Below are 20308 nucleotides of genomic sequence, written 5' to 3'. Positions count from 1 at the left end.
TTTGTAGACCAGGCTGGCCTCGAACTCAGAAATCCGCCTGCCTCTGCCTCCCGAGTGCTGGGATTAAAGGCGTGCGCCACCATGCCCGGCTCCAGATCCTTATCTACCATGGCCTCTCTTTTGCTTAAAAACCTTCCTTTAACTTTTTGTTGTTCACTTAGCCCAGGCTGGTCTTGAACTTGCTATGTAGACCAGTCTCTGGTATCTTTTTTTTTTTTTTTTTTTCAGAGACAGGGTTTCTCTGTGTAGCCCTGGCTGTCCTGGAACTCACTCTGTAGACCAGGCTGGCCTCGAACTCAGAAATCCACCTGCGTCTGCTGCCCAAGTGCTGGGATTAAAGGCGTGCGTCACCACTGCCCGGTCAGTCTCTGGTATCTTGAACTAAAGAAAACATAGACTTGCCAAACTAAAGCTGAAATGATCCTTCTGGAAGCAAGCCACGAGGGCAGAGCCTCATGCTTTCCTGTGTCACCAGCCTGACTTGTCAGGCCCAGAGTCAACACCCAGCGAGCTGTCAAAAGACTGAAAATTTATGGGAGGGATGGTGGTCTGGCTAAGATGGAGCTGGGAAATGAGGAGTGTGGAGCACCCAGAGTGGGGCAGAATCAGCCCTCAGCACAGACTCTTGTTCACTCAAGCTTAGCCTCGGAGCCCATGGGGTCTCTGTAAGCTCAGAACAGTCCCTGGGGTTGACGGAGAGGGAACAGTATGATGAGAAAGCTGGGGTTGTTTGCTTTACTGAAGAATCAGTTACCTGAGAGCTGAGAGCTGACGCCAGGACTGAGCCCTCCTAGGAATGACCTGCAGAGCAAGGTGCACAGATCATATCAAAGCACATTATAGACATGTCAGAAAGTGTCAGAATGAAGCCTATTATTTTGTTAATGTACAATAAAAAAAATTGATGTTGGCTTATAGGCTCAAGGCCAGTTTGGGTTACATGGTGAGCCTCTGTCTTAAACAAAACCAAACAAATACAAAAGAATATGTTTAAGGGTTTGTGGGAGATAGAAAGCTTGTGCTGAGTGTATGTGAGACTCAGGGTTTGATCCAAGAACTAACCGATCCAAACCAGAAAAACCTCAAGCCAACAGAGCAATGGTAAGAAACAGCAATCCAGGGAGTGCAGTGGCCACAGGTTAAGAAGGCCGAGAACCAAGCAGGGTGGTGGTGGCGCACACCTTTTATCCTAGGATGTGGGAGGCAGAGGCAGGAGGCTCCCTGAGTTCAAGGCCAACCTAGTCTACAGAGTGAGTTCCAGGAGAGCCAAGGCCTCACAGAGAAACTACATTTCAAAACAAAACAACCCCCACCCAGCAAAACAATTAGACAAACAAAAAAGAAGGTGGAGGACCTGTAGAACCTTCACCCATATTAGCTGGTGGGTCAGTGAATGGACTCCCAGAGGGAGAAGAAAGCTCTTCCACCATACGACTGTGGAGGTATGGGAGTTCTGCTTTGCTGAACCCTTTAGCCACCCTATAGCTGATGGTGAGGCCTAGCACAGGCTATGGGGGAGACCTATGCCCTCCTCATTTAAACGCCCATGCTTTTTATATAAAGTGCTTGTTGGTGGGCGAGCTGGCACACCTGCAGCTGCAGCTGTCTTGGGACCTGAGGCAGGAAGATCCTGAGTTGCAGGACAGCCTGGGCTATGCAGCAGGGCTACATATCAAAATAACACCGAATGCAAACAATCCCCCTCTGTTTCAGGGAGTACGATGGGAAGTCTGATCTGCACGTTGGAATCACTAACACACGCGGTGAGCATTTCCTACATTTCCCCAGCCTAAGAAAACCCCACGGAGGGTTTCTAGGCAGGATGAGGTCACAACAAAAGCATACCTCCTTCCCTGCTTCTCCCACTGCAGCCCGAAGCAGGTCATGAGACTTGGCAAGTTAGCACTGCTTACAGTCTGAGGGTTTGGAAGACTAAACCACTTGGTAATAGTGCTGAGGTGGAACCCAGGCAGGACACTGAGCCACACACCACTAAGCCCTGGAACCAGCTTACTGTTTTTTCAGAAGGAGCCTTCCAAACCTGCACACGTCTGTGCTGGATTTTAAGAAAAAGAAACAGGCTGGGCAGCAGTGGTGCATGCCTTTAATCCTAGCACTTGGGAGGCAGAGGCAGGCGGATTTCTGAGTTCGAGGCCAGCCTGGTCTACAGAGCGAGTTCCAGGACAGTCAGGGCTATACAGAGAAACCCTGTAAACCTTGTCTCAAAAAAGGAAGGAAGAAAGAAACTGATTCGATCAAGATCTCAGTTCTTGGGTGTGAAACAGCATGTGGACCCTCGGCTTCTGAGTCCCCACTCTCCCCCCACACCAGGCTTGAGGAATGAAATGAGATGTGCTGAGGTCTGTGGTCTTGTGCGTTAGAAAGGTGGACTGGGGGTGGCTGTGTCTTGCCTCAGTCCCAGCTCAAGGACAGAAGTCATGAACAGGAGACTATCCACAATGTTCTGTTGGCAGGATTTAGTTTAGAGGCCACTGAGCCACCCCTGGCGCAAATTAGTGGCAGGACCGACACTTGCCCAGTATTCATGAGACCCTGGGTTTGACCACCACCACCACCACCTCTTCCTCCTCCTCCTCCTCCTCATCATCACCGTCACCACCACCATAACAACAACAACAACACCCTTCTAAACCTCACTAGATCCGTGATTCTTAATCTGGGGTCAAGACCAACTTTGGCCTCTGAGGGACCTGTCCAGCCTAGCATCCTGTGGGAAGGCTGGTGGCAGCAAGAGTGAGGCCGCTGCTCACATCTCCAAGGAGCAAAGGGTCCAGGTGCGACAGGAAGGAAGCAGGTTCCAAATCCCACAGTCTATCCCAAGAGACTCTTCCTCCAGCCAGGCACCACTTTGGGGGTTGCATATCACATATGCTGCATATCAGGTATTTACATTATGACTCATAACAGTAGCAAAATTAGTTCTGAAGTAGTGTTGTGCCAGGGAAATGTTGATCCCCCCTCCCCCCCAAACAGACAGGAGTCAATCTGATGCAACTCACGTCGGGGTCTTTATTCTATTCAAGCTAGCACACTCCAATGCACCCATCCTCCAATGCACCACCATCATGCAAGACTTTTTTGGGTGGGGCCTCAAATGTCTACAGGGGCAAGGCTTTAGAGTAAGCAGCAGGCAGGGAGTACATGTGCAAGCATCTAATTGGAAAGCTCCTGTGGCCTTTAACATAATTGGCTGGTCTGGGAGTCCTATCATAAACTCAATTTCTGCTCCCCTCTGCATTGGTGGTCGTTAGGCAGAGGTTGGGCTTGTAACCTGGGGTGCAGGTTTGTTGGGGGAATAACCTGGAGCCACTGGTCTTTTGGGGATTAACCTAAAGACTGGAACTAGGCTCAGGTTTTGTTGGGGGGCAACTTGGAAACTGATGCTAGGTACCAGCCTGTTAGTTTACCTGAGTTCAAACTCAGGTCAAGTCCTCTAAACCTGAATTTAAAAGATTTGGCATCTCAGTAGCAATGGAATAATTTAGTGGTCAGGGGTCAGCGCTACATGAAGAGCTGTAGTAAAGGGGACAGCATTAGGAAGGTTGAGAACCACTGCTTTGGATGGACAGCAGCTCTGACAGTAGCAGACAAGTGTGACCCGGATTTATAGGATTTGGCTACTGTTATTTTCTTTTCTTTTTTAAGATTTATTTGTTTTATGTAAGTACACTGTAGCTGTCTTCAGACACACCAGAAGAGGTCGTCAGATCTCATTATGGGTGGTTGTGAGCCACCATGTGGTTGCTGGGATTTGAACTCAGGGCCTTCGGAAGAGCAGTCAGTGCTCTTACCCATTGAGCCATCTCGCCAGCCCTACTGTCATTTTCTGAGCACCTTTTACAGAGTGACTGACTGCTTTGTGTTTTCAGGGGTCGTGTATAATTACAGTGCACACGGTATACAGCGAGATGAGGCAGGCTGGGAGTGGAGTCTCAGTGTTCCACTTGTACAGCCTAGCATGTTTGGACTGCTGGACCAGTGGGACAAGTACTTGGAAGACTTCTCTGCTTCGCTGGCCTGGCTGCCTCATAGGTAGGTGTCTAGAAAGACTGCAAGCCACTGCCACCCATTTGTCACGCATTCTTGTCACTCCACGGTCATCGCTGTTTAAGTGCAGTCCATGTCTTGACTGTCAATCTGTGAGAACAGCTAAATATAGTTGCTAGAAAATGTCCCTCACAGATTCATGTATTTTGATATTCAGTGGCACCGATGCTGGTGCTATTTTGGGAGGGAGACCGGGAGCAGGAGGGGCTCGGCTGGAGAAGCAGGTGTCTTGGGATGGGCCTTGGAGCCTGCATTCTTTCCTGCCCTACCTGTGCCCTTTGCTCCTTGGAGGTGTGAGCAGTGGCCCCAACTCCTGCTGCCTCCAGCCTTCCCACAGGATGCTAGGCTGGACAGGTCCCTCAGAGCCCAAATAAAGCCCTCCTCCCAGAAACTGCTGCGTGTCAGTTATTGAACTCTTAGAGATCAACCTGCCTTAGCCTCTGGAGTTCTGGGTTTGAAGGCCTGTACCACTATGCTTGGCATTTCTAAAACTTTCAAAATATTGCTTACGGTATAAAAATATTTAAGTTCCATTTTTTTGTTTATTTTAGTGATTTGAGATTAATTTCTCATTTTTTTTCCATCTCCACTCTTTTTTTCTGGAGACAGTGTTTCACTTTATAGGTCAGGCTGGCCTTGAACTCACAGAGATCTGACTACCTCTGCCTCCTTGGTTCTGGGATTAAAGATGTATGAGCTCTATGCCTGGTCTCTTTAAAAAAAAAAAACGTTTAAAAATGACATTGTATTCATGTATTTTATTTGCCTCTATGTGTATGCATTTGCGCATGTGTGTGCACCATATACAGCCCATGTGTGGAGGCCAGAGAACAACATCAAAGAATTGGTTCTTCCCTTCTGCCGTGTGAATCCCAGAGATTGTTTGTGTTGGTGGTGGGTGCCTATCCTACAGATCAGCCTTTACTGTTAGCATTCTCAGGGGCCAGCATGGTAGCCTCAGGTGTAATCGCTGAGGTGGGAGGACTATTTGAGGTCAGGAGTTCAAGGCCAGCCTGGAGACCAGTGACGACTGTCTTACCTCACTGAGTCTCCCTCATCCCTTCAAGGTATGAAGAGAATCAGCACAACTGCCTGACCTTTGCCCTCGCCTTCATTAACTGCATCCTCGCCATGGAAGGCAGAGAGCAGCTGGACAAGCACGCGTTCACAGAAAAGTACGTGATCCCGAGGACGCGCCTGGCCTCCAAGTACATCACGCTCTTCAGGGCCATCCAAGAAAGCGGCTTCCACGTGACTGACCATCCCGACCCACGGACAAGCCCCTCTTAGGCAGACTGGACCAAATGCTGCATCTGAGGGCCGCTGAGACAGGACAGTTGGGTTTGTTGCCTTTAGACGGTAGTACAGATTTATAAATGTACTTAATTGTGACTAATTGAAAAAATGTATGGTTTTCCATTAAGCTTATTATATAAAAATTAGGAAACTAACAAAAGTAAATAAAAATTTATAAAACAAATGAAATGACAGAGTATGTAGCTCAGTGGGAGAACTATCTGCCTATCATGTAAGAGATCTAGGTCCAGTCCCCTGTACCATACCCCCAATTTAAGAAAAAAAATTCCCTGGGTTCCAAAAAAAATTCATTACAACGAAATTTCTCCAACAGTTATGTTTTTTTAAAAAATGATTTATTTAGTTTATGTATATGAGTACACTGTAGCTGTACAGATGGTTGTAAGCCTTCATGTGGTTGGTTGTTGGAAATTGAATTTTAGGACCTCTGCTCACTCCAGTAAACCCCACTCACTCCGGCTGACCCTGCTCACTCAGTCCCTGCTTGCTTTGGCCCAAAGATTTATTTATTATTATAAGTAAGTCCACTGTCTTCAGACAGTAAGAATCTGTCTTCAGACGGGCCAGAAGAGGGTGTCAGGTCTCATTCCAAGTGGTTGTGAGCCACCATGTGGTTGCTGGGATCTGAACTCAGGATCTCTTGAAGAGCAGTCAGTGTTCCCCAGTCCCAACAGCTGTGTTTTTAAGCTGAGAATCTGCTATAATCAGAGTGGAAGAACAGTATTCACTGATCGAAGAAAATACTTTGTATCAATTAATATGAACCGAGCACACTTACTTTTTGATGTGAATGAAAAGAGCGAGGAACCAGAGACAGGAGAGTTAAGGGGGTGGGGGGAGACAGAGAAAGAGACAGATACAGAGACAGAGAGAGACAGACAGACACAGGTTCTGAAAGTGTATGTGTGTCTTATGTCTGCGACTGACGACTCATGGGAAGGCTGGGGATGCAGCCAAGTGGTGGAAAACCCTGCTCAGTAACCTTTGGAGTGTCAAGAATACTAAACTAAACAAAACAGAAACAAAGGTAGCAGAGGCTGGAGAGATGGCTCAGTCACTAAGAGCCTCTGTTCCCGGCAGAGGACTTGGTTCAATTCCCAGCTCTCACATGGCAACGTCAGTTCCAGAGGATACAGTGCCCTCTTCTGGCCTCTGTGGGCATCAGGCACATGGTGGAGACACACAAAGGCAAAATAATAATAATAACTCAAAATTAAAACAACCTCCCCCTGCCAAGTATAACAGAAGCGCCTTTGAAACTGTCCTTCACACACCTTCCTCTGCCTTCTAACAGAGAGGCCAGAACTCTAACTTACTTCATTTCCTCTCTGGCTTGCTCTCTCTTTGGGTTTTTCCCTTCCCTAGCTGATCTCAAATTCTAGGGAGAACAAACTGAAAGCAGGACACCCAACACCACACCACTGACAAGACACCCGAAGCCTCACGGCAGAGGACACCAGACACCTTATCACAGGGCACGCAACTGCACCCCTCAAGTGATAACAATCTGAGGTAATAGTGGCTAACCTGGCCCTTAGCCATGGCTGCTTGGTGTAACTCTCTCATCAGAAGAAGCCATGAAGAAAAGAAGTACTGAGAGAAAGAAAGGAGTGGGGCTGAGGCGGCGGAGCTCCTCACCTGAGCTGAGGATACCTCCCCTGGAGCTACAAAGCCTCTGTTGAGGAGGCTTCCTCTCAGAACTGTGTGGTTCCTGGGCTCTTGGGTCACAGGATGCCCTTCCCTCGGGACACTGTCCCACATCAGAGCTGTAAGGTTCTTAGGCTCCCGTGTCTTAGGATGCCCTTCCGCTGGGGTACCTTCTCCCCTCACATAAGCAGGGTTGCCGATCAATCAGGGCCATCGGACAAGGGTCTGAGAGCCTTGTTTCTTCTGGCATCCCCAAGTAGGGGCTGAAGCAGGGTTTATAAGCATAAGACCAGAAAGCATCTGGGCCGTTACAGTTCTGTTTACCAATCAGAACTCAGGGATTAGGGACTTTCCCAAGTGTTCCATCCTTGTCAACTGACATTGAACATGTTTTTTGCTCAACCAGTCATATTCATTTGTTCTTTCAGTTGTTAGGAACAGGCAGTATGTTTTGGGGAACCATTGCTTAGAGAAAGAGTTGGTCAGCTTAGGTAAAATGGAGTCTGAAGTCAAAATGGCAGCACTTAAGACAAGTTGCTGTTATTTGCTCCCAACAAAGGAAGGCCGTATTCTGGCTCTTGGTTTAAGGGATACAGTTTATTGTGGTGGGGTTGTCACAGAGGAAGGGGTGCAAGGTGAACCCACTGGGCCTGCAGCCAGGAATTCTCCTTTGGATTCAGTCCAGGACCTCAGCCCATGGGGATGTGTGGCTCACTGTACAGGATGGGTTCTCTCACCAGAGGTTTGTCTTCTAGGTGGTTCTAGATTCTGTTGACAATCAACTCATATTAGCCACCACAGGCTCTAAGTCTAGAGATGGCTTCTGCTTTCCCAGGAGCTCTTGAGAGTCTTTTGACACAAACTGTATGGGATCCTACCTTATATTTATTTTTTTGATCAGCATACACAATCACGAGTGTCATGATATAACTGTCCCATGGGTGGGTAATTTGCTAGGTGAGGTGGAGGTAGTAGACTCCCCTCCATACCAAATATTTGCACTTATAAATTCAGGAACTTTACAGAAAAATAAAACTGCCCATCCAAATACCACACAACAGCTAAGACTTCACTGGAAACCAAGACGACTGGGGCAGAGACAGGGTCGCTCACTGAACAGGAAGCTCGACATTTTGGCTCAGCTGGTTGGCTAACAAGCTTTTCAGATCTGCCTATCTTTATCCAATGCTGGTTTACAAAGCATGTGCAGCCATGCCTGGCTGTGTACCTGGGTGCTGAGATTCAAATTCAGGTCCTGATGCGTGTGTAGCAAGTGCTCTTACCCTTTGAGCCATCTCCTCAGCCCCTAACTCCATTTCACAGATGAAGAAACTGAGGCTCAGAAAGAGCACCGTTCCCAAGGGTACTCATGTTCCTGGTGCTGATGTGGAATGTGAACTTGGGGCTTTCTGATTAGATTTTTATCAGCATATGCCAAGGGAAGGGGCAGGAGAGTGTCAGAGGCAGAACACTTATCCAGCATGTGTGACACTTGGGCAGACTTTAGGGAGAACTAACGCTGATGAAACGCTGATGGAAACTTACTCAGTTTTCTATGGGGGTGGGGTGGGGAGCTGATCAGGAGGAGGAGGAGTTTGAGGCCAGCTGGAGCTACCTAGCAGAACCCTGTATCCTCTGCTCTCAAAAATGTACATGAAGATGCCAATTATTCGAGCTACTAGAAGCCTTTCACATAAAGGAAATACAGAGACCATCTGTTACTAAGGTTTACAAATGCCTTTTTCCTATTCTGTATACTCAGGTAAGAGATCCCTATATTCTTCACAATGGTCAGACTGCTTTTAAACCTCCTAGCACTTTATGAAACAACAAATGTTTAAGATAAACTGGTGGGTTAAACATCTCAAGTTTCGGCTGGCAAGATGGTGCAGTAGGCAAGGCCAGTTGTGGTTAACAATCTTAACAACCTGAGTTCGACCCCTGGGACCTGGACAGTGGAAGGAAAGAACTGACTTCTGCAAGTGGTCCTTTGACCTTCAATCCTGAGGCAGCAGTTCTACTAAAAGCTCATCTGGAAGAGACTCCTGGGATCCTGAGGACCTGGGCATGGGGAGGCAGTTCTGCTGAGGTAGCTACGGCAGCTCACCCATGGCAAGTTCACGAAGGTGGCTTTGTCAATAGGGCAAATTTCTAATCTTGATTAACTTGGGACTTTTTATTTTTGTTCATTCATTCATTCATCCATCCATCATTCATTCATTTGAGACAGGGTTTCTTGTCTTAGCTGTCCTAGAAATAGCTCTGTAGACCAGAGCTTCAAGCTCACAGAGATCTGCCTATCTCTGCCTCTCTAGTGCTGGGATTAAAGGTGTGTGGCACCACCAGGCAAACTTGGGCTATGTAAACAAATGTATTACACATCTGTTTCAGAAGTGCACAAGTCCTCCAAAAGTAAGCTAACGCTGCTACTGACTGGAAGCCACAGCGCCTCTGATGTGTTTCAGTCCAGCATCCCAAGGCTCCATAGTAATGGCTGCTTCTGGAACTAGGGATTTACCAGTGCTAAACTCTGACCTAGCATGGGCAAGGCCTGAGTCCCCAGCAGCTCTGAACCAAACCAAGTGAGAAGATGGCGCCTCTGCCACACTGCTCTTCCCTCTCCTGCCCTTCCTTAGTGGTGGGGTCAAACCCAAGTCTCCACTCTGCAGGCGTGCCCTCACTGTGCCCCAACCCAGCCCAGGATCCTCCCCACAGCTTTGTGTCAAGTGCCACCTGTGGTCTCCTGGGCTTTCTACACCGTACTTAAGTCTGTATTCTTGGAGTCACTCAACCTTGGAGGACAACTCTTGGAAGAGTTGGAGAGATGACTCAGTGGTTAAGAGGACTGAGTACTCTTCCAGAGGCCCTGAGTTCAATTCTCAGCAACCACGTGATGCTCACAACCTTCTGTAATGGGATCTGATGCCCTCTTCTGGTGTGTCTGAAGACAGCTACAGGGTACTCACATGCATAAAATAAATAATTCTAGGAAAAAAAAAAAAGATTTCCGAGTGTGGTGTAACCAGTCTCTGAGCAGGTCTGAGTGAAATACATACAGCGACTTCTTAGACTTTTTGTGTGTGTGTGTGTTTTTGTTTTTGTTTTTTTTTGAGACAGGGTTTCTCTGTGTAGCCCTGGCTGTCCTGGAACTCACTCTGTAGACCAGGCTGGCCTCGAACTCAGAAATCCNCCTGCCTCTGCCTCCCGAGTGCTGGAATTAAAGGTGTGTGCCACCACCACCCGCCTGACTTCTCAGACTTTTGTCTGACTTGAAAAGTTCCAAAAAGTGATCACTCAAAACAAGAAGCCACAAGAAATCTCAGCTCTGGAGCCCGAAGGGAAGCCATGATGGTAAAAAGCTAAATACGAGGTAGGAACAAGCGTGTCTGTGCAGTCCACTGATGCTGGGGAAGCTGCACTGCTGAACCTGATCTTCAGAGCACCAGGCCTAATGTGTGTGGGCAGAGTGAGGCCTGTACAGACGCTCACAACCAGGATTCGGGGCCATGAGCGGACAGCATGGAGTCAGGAAACTGGAGGACATGGCCCACAGCAATTAGCAAGCACGCCTGTTTTCTTTTTAAAGATCACTGCTTCCAAACGGTTTCAGCAGACCACATGGAGACCAAGTGCCTACACCATCTTGCCAGTTTCTTGAGCCTGGACCTGGGTGAACCTCTGACACTTTTACACTTTCACTAACTCACGCTGTGGCTCTCAGTCCACCCTCACAGAAAGAACTACCACCCAAGTCCACATCCCCGCTGGTTATCTTGTGACTGTGTGCCGCCCCCACCAAAACATGGTGAAGCTTAACTTACCCATTAACAGCGCAGGGGGGCAAGTTCTTCAAGGGAGATGATCAAATCACTACCTTCCCCTTGTAAGGGAGTACAGTTCTTCAAGGGTGGGTTAGTTCCCTGGAGGCCGGTCAGAGAGCCATAGCCCCGTCCCCAGCCCTGGTTTGCCTAATATCCCTTTTCATTCCTCCGGCATATTATGATACTGCCAAGATCTGTGCCATGCTGTTTGGACTTTCCAGCCATGAAAATCATGAACCAAATAAGCTCTTTTTCTTTTATGTGCTAGCTAGCATCAACTGTTCCGCTACAGCAACACAAAAAATTGACTAAGATGCCTAAATGCCCCTCAGGCAACATCTTCTCTGCTCTCCAGCCTGTGGGAGAGGGTAATGATGTCATGTTCTGCTAAATGTTAACTACATTTATTCTCTCAAAAACCTTCACTTCTCACTTTTATTTTATAAGAGGTTCTCCAAGTAAGATGCATCTCTCATAGCCAGTACTACATAGTTTTATGTTCAATGCACCAACCTGTCAAATAGTGAGTTCACTGAGAATGCACCAGCCACTCAGTATTTCAAGGTTTCCAAACCGTCAATGGGTTTCCAGTCACGTGGGTAATTGGTTGAAGTCCTTGGGTAAGCTGAGCTACAGAGTAGATTTTTCTATTACAGCAACAGACCACGGGGTCCTGTGATTCCCAAATGTGCCAGTGCTCCTCCGGGGCAGGCCGATGGCACACAGTCAGAGCTGTTGGTGAACTGTGGACTCTGGAATTGGAAGGTCAAAGCTCATCTTGGTCACTTCTCTCTCGGGAAGAAACCCATCGGCTGAGAATCACCTCCTGCAACCGAGAAAAAGAGGGCTTCAGAACTGGACATGGAAGTCCCAAGCATGTGATGTCACAGCTGCCTGTCACAGATGGCTGGTGTGCAGGGACTCCCTTCCCAGTCTTGAAAGAGGAAGATGTGGAGAAAGCGCGAGGTGTAACCATAACCCTCACACAGGAACCCTGTCCCCTGTCATCACTGAATTAGTCTCCCAGCACACAGCAGCAGTCAAGGCCAGTGCTCAGCTTGAGTGAGGACCTGCTCTGGGACACACAGGAAGTGACAAGCAGACACTGACGTTCCATGAATCACAAACCTAGAGAAGATCAGAACAAATGGAGGGAGGTGCCACTGGGGCCCTGGAGGTCGACAGGACATCTGCCTGGGACCAGGGTGGGGCACAGGCTGTGTGGGTAGCTAAGGTGTTGTTGGAGTGGGCAGTGGGGAAGGGCTCAGAGATATTAACACACAGTGGTGACTCTACTGAGAACTTGGCAGCCCCAGTAGAGGAAAGCAGCCAGGTGTCTGGTTCAACACAGGAACATGGGAGTGACATGTGTGGGTGTGTGAGACTCAGGTGTGTATGGTAGAACAGACGCTTACTGTGAGTGAGGCCTTGTGTTCCATCCTCAGCACTGAAGGAAGTCACGTAGGAAGTATGAGGAGGGAGTGACAGCTAGTCTCTGGGAGTGAGACCTGTGGGAGACCCTGGCCTGGCTGTTGAGCTGGCTCACCCACGGCTGGAGATGGGGAAGCAACAGATAGACTGGCCGAGGCTGTGAGAGGTGGAGTCTGATAGGTTCAGGGGGAAGAAGATGAGAGAGGTTTACAGGGCCAGAAGCAGTTTTTGTCACTGAGGAAAGAGCCTTGCAGAGGATGCAGTGGGTGTAGACTCTTGGGATGATGTGGAGCTGTCTCTGCGCTCGCTCACACACCTGAACTTGAATCCTCTTCATGCATTCTGGGGTCTCCATGTCTTCAGCAGTCATGGTAGAGGGCTTAATCAAATAACACAGCATCAGCTCCTGCCGAGAAAAGATGACACATTTTCCATATTCTGCAAAGAGACATCACCTGTGTCAGTGTGTGAGGAGAACAGGCACTCCCACCCGTCCCTGTGTACAAGTACACTGCAGCGTGCACACTCAGAGGGCACATCCCCTGCTTCCCTGGCTTTTACAATGGTGAAGAGGATGCGGGGATGTGACGAAGCCGACAAGCTGCTTACATATCCAAGATGAAAAATACACACTGCAATATGTATGTATGTATGTATGTATGTATGTATGTATGTGTGTGTGTGTGTATATATATATATATATATATGCCACCAGAGAAGGGGAGACCAGGCTGCCTCAGACTCATGATCCTCCTGTCTCCACTGTCCAAGTGCTGGGTTACAGGTGTATACTCAGCCGTACAAATAACTTAAGATTTTCTATTATTTTATTTTTAGTTATGTGTGTATCTGCGTTTCTGTGTAGGGAAGTGCATGTGAGTGCAGACGCCCGTGGAAGCCAGAAGAGGGCCCTGGCTCTCCTGGAGCTGGAATTGAGATGGCTGGTGTGGGTGCTCTCTCTGGTCCTCTGGAAGAAAGAGCAATGTGAGCTCTTAGCCACCGAGCCCCAAATGACTTCAAACAAACCAACAAACAAACAAAGTTATTTTTGGTTATGTGTGTACGTGCACCATGTGCTTGCAGTGCTACAGAGGCCAGAAGAGGGTGTCAGGTCCTCTGGAGCTGGAGATACAGGTGCTTGTGAGCTGTCTGATGTGGGTGCTGGACTGAACTCAGGTCCTCTGGAAGAGCCAAGTGCTCTTAACCACAGAGCCACTTCTCTATCCTCTACATCTCCATTTAAAAAACCCAACAATTCTGCTGCCTTTAAGAGAAAAGCAAAGGAGCCACGTGAGTAGCAGCGGGGCTTAGCCTGGTACCTTGGAGACGTTCCCCGAGACTCTGCTCAGGGCAGCCAGCGACTTCCAGCTGAAAGGCCGGCGGAGGGAGCCCTCATAGTTGTCATCTAGGAGCTCAATGATGACCGAGTAGCTAGAAGACAAGACACACCATCAGCTTGTCCAGAGAACAGCGTGTCTTACCAAGAACCAGGACAGAAGAACTTCACATTGCCTGCTGCTAAAGCCTAGCCCACCAAAGAGAATAACTAATGAGCAACGGGATGGGAAGCTACCACCCTTCAGGCTGAATGCACGCCTACCGACAACTCTTTGGATACACTCATACTCACTGTGCTCTGAGGACTGTACACAGACTAACTTGATGTTAACACAGATCCACGATACCATCACTCATCGTGTGGACAGCGTAACAAGGCCAGTGTGCTAAAATCTCCTGCAGTGCTGATCATGGAACCCAGCGGTCTAACAGCACCTCAGGCCAGCCTGGAGCCTGCAGGTTGGTGGGTTTGTTTGCTTTGAGACAGGGTCTCACTATGTAGCCTTGATTAAAGTGGAACTTGCCATGTAGACCAGGCTGACTTGAAACTTAAAAGAGCTCCACCTGCCTCCTCTTCAGAGTGCTGGGTTAAAGATACATGCTACCACACTTGGCCAGGAACATGACTTTTTGAAGAGATATATTTTATTTTTATAAGTATAGGTGTTTGGGCTGGAGAGATGGCTCAGTGGTTAAGAGCACTGGCTGCTCTTCCAGAGGACCTGGGTTCAATTTTCACCACCCACATGGCAGTTCATAACTGTTTGTAACTGCTGTCCCAGGGGATCGGACATCCTCATATAGACACACTTGCAGGCAAAACACCAGTGCACACAAAATTTAAGAGTGATTAAGAAATAAGTATAGGCGTTTGCCTGCATATGTGTTTGTGTACCATGTTCTTGCTTGGTGTCTGTGGACGTCAGAATAAGACACTGGATCCTCCTGTTGTGAGCTACCATGTGGGTATCAGGAACCGAACCTGGAACCTCTGGAAGAGCAACCAGTGCTCTTCGCCACTGAGTCATCTCTTCAGCCCCAGGAATATGACATTTTGGGGTGGGAGAGGGAGAGGATTGGCTTTTTTTGAGACAGAATCTATCTGTGTAGCCCTGGCTGTCCTCGAACTCAGAGATCTATCTGCCTCTGCCTCCTGATGGCTGGGTCTAAAGGCGTGTACCACTGCACCACTGCCGCTCAGCTAAGAATATGACTTTTAATTGCCTCTGAGAAACTGAAAATTAAACCCCAAGCTAGATATTTCCTTGTGTCCTTTCTATTAATTTATTTAAAAATTTCCAAACCTTGCATGGTAAAATGGAGGGCCTTTCCGATACAGCACTGCAAAGAGAGAAGGAGATGTTAGCTCATCATAACTGTACAGCTGTCTTCACGAGGTGCTCTGTTCTCTGGCCCCACACTGGCTTCAGATCCCCAGAAGCAACAAAACTAGTCAAATCTGCTGTCTGAACCTGGACACTCTCGTTCACCCAACAAAAGCGACTCCCAAAGTTAAGTACACGTCATTGTTTTTTCTTTTCCATTGGTGTTGGGGACTGAGCCCAGTGACTCACTCTGCCCGGGCCATACTCCTACCTACAAGTGGGCCTGGTCTTTCTCCGTGTGTGGGAAGTAGCAGACAGTACATTAAGTCCATACAATGTACAGCATTTGTGACTCATTCCAAATCCAACCGGACTCAGAGTGAGGGTGGCCCCGCCTGCTGGTGCCATGGCAGGGGCACATGGGAAACACAGTTTTCAGGGCAGTTGGGGCTACTTCCTAGCCTTTGGCTGTCAGCGTAGAAATTCAGGCCCTGGCTTGGTGGGGAGAACATATGTTGTAAGTGGGGCAGGGTTACCCATGCCTGAAGCCCCAGCACCAGGGGGTGGTAGGGAGATTATGAGAGCTTGCTGGCCAGTCCACCGGAAATAGGGTGCTTCTGCTCTGGCTCACTGAGGGACCCTGTCTCTAGGCAATAAGCTGAAGAGTAATAGAGAAAGTTACCTGCCCTCTTCCCCTGGTCTCCTGAGGCATGCTTACCTGAAGACATCTGCATGCATCACACTCAACACACTGACATGCAGGGGCTGGCAAGAAGTCTCAGCAAGTAAGCATGCTCAGTATTAATGCCCACACATACATAGCACACGTCCATACATACACAGCACATGTGTCTAGTCATGCCTGAGTTCACCGTACCCACACCATAGCATGTGCTCATGTGAACCTGAGAACCTGAGTCACAAACACTAATAAAAAAAAGGAAGTAAATAAATGAGAAACTCAGCAGAGAGGCTACAAAAGACCCATAAGCACACAGTCCATCCAGTACCAGCCTGCCTTTCTCATGGGGATCTGACACAGGAAGGGGTGAAGCCAGTCTCTAGAGATCAAAAAGAGCCTCTCATTGAAGGAGCCTGGGCCTAAGGACGGTAGCCCTCTGCAGGGACCCCTTGGAAGCAGGTACTGGCCAGCTGCCCACCATGTCTACCTGGCTTCCTTCAGGTTCTCAGTCCCCAAGAAGCCAGGCCTGGCCCTGAGCTGTGCCACTTGCGGGTTGACTCACAACCCTCCTGGGTCCAGAGCTCAGCACTCAGCTAGTGACTCTGAGCTCCTGTGCTGAAGATGGAGCCCAGGACCCTGAGGACCTGTCAGTCATCTGGAGCTACCTGGAGATGCTCACTGGATTTCATGGAAATTAAAAGAGAGTGCTCTGGTGAGCCCCAGGCTTGACATTTATAAATGAACAATGAATGGTATAGCCATGCCCTGAAGGCTGAAATCTATCAGTAACCTACAGCTTTGCCATTACTGCTGCCATGTGCTAGTCCTGGGACACTGGCTGTCCCCTTGCTCCCCTTGAGAAATGAACACAATTTCCTTTTTGGAGACAGTGATCCTAGAGCCAACTTGGGACTCCCCAGGCCACTGCGGGACCCCTTCACCTGAAGGAAGATGAAATATTGTAACTTGTGAGTTGTCCTGGGACTGAGAACAAAGCAGAACAGCCCCCAGGCATGCCAGGGCAGGGCTGTTGTTAAGGCATTCCTAAGAACATCTTGGCTGTAAAGATGAAAAGGTATTCAAGGACAAATAGGGTTACATTATCTAAGCTAACACCATCTGGCTGGAATCTCCCCTCAATCCGAGGACAGGCAGGGTCATCTTGTCTAAAGTCCACACCATCTGGCTGGAACCTCCCCTCTGTCTATTACCCCTTGGCGCCGGGTAAAGTCATACATCAACTGGTTGTTATGTGAACAAAGATAAGCCCCAAGCCCACCGGAACAAAGTTCTGATGCCCCTTTTTGCTGACATGTAATCTTTCTGTTAATGAACCAATCCCGTGCCTTTGTCAAAATTCCTTGTACTCCTAACCCTTTGCTTCTTTAAAAACCCCTAGCTTCTGAGCCTCAGGGTCGACTCCCCTGCCTCCTGTGTGAGGTACGTGTCGGCCCAGAGCTCTGCCAATAAAGCCTCCGTGCGTCTTGCAACAAGAGAGGATTCTTGTGTTCGTGGGTGCTTCCTGTCCCTGGACTAGAGTGGGGGTCCCAATATTTGGGGTCCTACACACCCAGCTGCTGTGGTCTGGTCTCTGTGGTCATATTGCCATTTGCCCATTCATTTCCTATATGCTGTGTTTCAGCTCAGCTCAGTTCCCATGAAGTGAACATCCACACGCATCCAAACAGCTCTGTGACTTGGGGTTCAGCGATAGGAAGAAGGTGGACCAGGACCATCTCTTCCTGTCCAATATCTGTCACTCCAGGGCGTGAGACTCTAGGCCAGTTACTAGCCTCTCTGAACTGGCTTCCAACATTCTAAAACGAAGGTATTACTGCACACACATGTAGTCCAGCTACTTAGGAGGCTGAGCCAGGAGGGTTGTTCAACTGTGAGAGCAGCCTGGGCAATGTAGTAAAACTCTATTTCAAGATACAAAACAAAACCCAAAGCATCCATGGGGAAATGAAGGTCTTCTCTACCCGCTGAATTCATGTCTGGAACTGAATTGCATCTTTACCCCACATTCTGGGGCACCGCATGCTTTGACTAAATCGTTGAGTCATGGGAGCACAACTCACCCAGTCCTTCTCAGAAGTGCTCTACAAAGATGTTTTATAAACACCCCAAGGTGTGATAAGACAGAGCTCGGGCAAATTAAGAAACCAGCTGAGGTCACACAGGTGGGAAAAGGCAGAGCTGTCTAACCTAAGAGCGCTTTCTGTTACCCATGAGGCCTCTTAACAGTGGACGGCCTCCCCAACTGCTTCAACTCTCATTTCCCCCTTAGGACAAGGATGGTGGAGACCTGAGAGGTAGGTAGAGTGGCTGTGATCTCGGGAGTGAGAACAGAGGAAGTCTAAAAGAAACAAATCCAGGCCATTCCCCTGCACAGACAGGAGCTGGGACCAACACAGCTATCTTGGAATTTATCTCCAGAACTTGAGCCCAGTTCACTCCATCAGCCTTCTGTGGGTTACTTCCAGGATGGAAGAAACAAAAGAGGCCTTTCCCCTAGGGGGATGGGCACATAGCAACCTACTGTCAGAAAAGACCTTCAGGGCTGCTGGTGCTCCCTGAGGACTATCCCTCAATTCTGGGTGTTGTGAGTGACTGTCCTCTGAGCCTAGCAATTTCTTGGGGGAAATTCAGGCTCCTTGAATGAGGATTATCCAGCTGAGCTTGTTGACAGTCTGAGGAGGAGGGGTAGGGAGGGCATGAGACCCTCACCTGAGAATCTAGCACTCCCTACACCTGTTGTATGCAACTTTGCTTTAATTACACATGGCCTAGGGGAGGGCTAGGCCAGGGGAATGGAGAGGAGCCATCAATGGGTCTACAGGATGAGCCCTCATCCAGTCAGGGTAAAGGCTTTCTAGGTGTGTCCTGCTGCGGGTAAAGGAGGATCTACACCACTGTAAGTAACCCCTTACCTACACAGAAGCTCAATAAACCGACTGGCTCCCCAGAGTAAACTGTCAGAACTGGCCTCACTGGGCCATTGGAAGGGTAGATACTGCCTGGGTCTCCACCCTGGGAAAGTGTTTTAATAACACCAGCTTAAGCACAGCCTACTTTAGAGCATTAAAGTTTTTATTCATTGTTTTTCTAATTGTGAGTGTATGACTGTATGTGTGTGAGAGTGTGAGTGTGTGTGTGAGTGTGTGTGTGTGTGTTCTGTCTGCATGCATTTCTGTGCACCACATGTGTGCTCGGTGTCCAACAGAGGCTAGACAGGAATGTAACATTCCCTGAAACTGGAGTTACAGACGGTTGTTATCCACCATGTGGATGCTGGGAATCAAACTCAGGTCCTCTGGAAGTGTAGCTAGCAGCCAGTGCCCTGAACCTGAGGCATCTCTCCAGCCCCAGTGTAAGAATTTTAAAGACTGCATTGACTTTTTTTGGGCTATTTAAAAAGGCTTAGAGACATTTGGAACAAGCTGAAACAAGGTGGCTTAACCCCTCAAAAGCTATAACTTTTGGGGGCTCTCAAATACCTTAAAATTTTTATCTGAGCCTCACAAACACTTCTGAAAAGACCCAGGAAACACTCATTCATATGGCCCATGTGGACATGGGGTTTGGTGATTTATTATGGAATGACCCCAGAGCTGAGGGGAACCCAAAGGTAGATGGTTACTAACCCAGGCCCCTGACATCTACAGCTCCCTAGGGTTGCCATGGTGCTTCAGCTCCCCAGAACTGCCTGTCTCCTCCTTCAATCATGAAGAGCATCACTAATCTCTGAGGCTCCAAGGTCTGAATTCTTCCTTGTTGGGGATCATGTGCAGCCTCAGGCATGCAAGGCTGAAGCTCCCGCTCTGTCCCAATCCAAGCTTGCTGAGTGCCGATATGTCACAGTAGAAACTTCCACAGTATGAAGATATACTTGTGCATAAAACCATTAAAAAGGTGAGTATTAAGAACAGGCTACTAAGCTGGGCAGTGGTGGCGCATGCCTTTAATCCCAGCACTTAGGAGGCAGAGGCAGACAGAGTTCTGAATTGGAGGCCAGCCCGGTCTACAGAGTGAGTTCCAGGACAGTCAGGGCTACACAGAGAAACCCTGTCTCGAAAAACAAAAACAAAAAAAACCAGGCTACTTTGTGGGTTCTTCTTTTTCCTACCCTTTATCCCCCCACCCCATACTGGTTTTACCCCCTATTATCAGTGGATAGGAGAGAAAGGATAGAGGGGAGGGAGGGAGGGAGAGAGAGAGAGAGAGAGATCCTTGAATCTAATTTCTTTCCTTTTGTTCCTTCTTTGAGCAGGACTACTAACAAACTGCAACCAACCCTCCCCACCCACTCAACAACAACCACCAACCACCGACTCCATTTCTTGGGGTTCTAGTATTTATATGCCCTCTGAAAAGTTCCCAGAATTCCAGTTGTCACACAACTGCAGAAACTATATGTAGTTGGCAAAACCACACCTCTGCTAGAGCATGAGGGAAATCATAGTCAGCTGCTGTGGACAGTCTGAAGCAGCCCCATATCCTCATATCTAGGTTAAAATGAAAACACTATTTCAGAATTCTCACTGCAGACCTCATCCTACAAGTGCCTGGAACCCAGTCTGCTTCTGTGGCCAAGCATTTCAGATTAGTACTCTCAGTCTGCACTGCACCAGATGAATTCATCAAGAATCTGAGGTGACGTCAGATGCCACCTGGCT

At 48.5% G+C, this 20308-nt stretch overlaps 2 protein-coding genes across 3 annotated transcripts in view; one reads left to right on the top strand and one right to left on the bottom strand.

Annotated features, from left to right (window-relative positions):
- The window catches only part of Mkrn2os (MKRN2 opposite strand), a 7138-nt gene extending 1665 nt beyond the window's left edge, over positions 1-5473 (top strand). Inside the window, exons 2-4 of the mRNA XM_021165610.2 lie at positions 1714-1763; positions 3891-4053; positions 5136-5473. Of these exons, the coding sequence (XP_021021269.1) occupies positions 1714-1763; positions 3891-4053; positions 5136-5358 (436 nt within the window). The 3' untranslated portion in view covers positions 5359-5473. The remainder of the gene's footprint in view (positions 1-1713; positions 1764-3890; positions 4054-5135) is intronic.
- The window catches only part of Tsen2 (tRNA splicing endonuclease subunit 2), a 50163-nt gene continuing 30640 nt past the window's right edge, over positions 786-20308 (bottom strand). Inside the window, exons 9-13 of one of the 2 annotated variants that reach the window (XR_003836959.1) lie at positions 14927-14963; positions 13604-13715; positions 12601-12690; positions 11367-11679; positions 786-801 (exon numbers count right to left, since the gene is read on the bottom strand). Coding sequence is in view for 1 of the 2 variants with exons in the window: in XM_021165226.2 (XP_021020885.1) it covers positions 11620-11679; positions 12601-12690; positions 13604-13715; positions 14927-14963 (299 nt within the window). In the remaining variant the exon portion in view is untranslated. Of the gene's footprint in view, positions 802-11274; positions 11680-12600; positions 12691-13603; positions 13716-14926; positions 14964-20308 lie in introns of those variants that run through there. The other variant, XM_021165226.2, reaches the window with a different exon arrangement.

The sequence above is a fragment of the Mus caroli genome, chromosome 6, assembly GCF_900094665.2.
Source record: "Mus caroli chromosome 6, CAROLI_EIJ_v1.1, whole genome shotgun sequence".
In the NCBI taxonomy this organism is placed as follows: Eukaryota; Metazoa; Chordata; class Mammalia; order Rodentia; family Muridae; genus Mus; species Mus caroli.
This window is presented reverse-complemented; position numbering and strand designations above follow the sequence as displayed.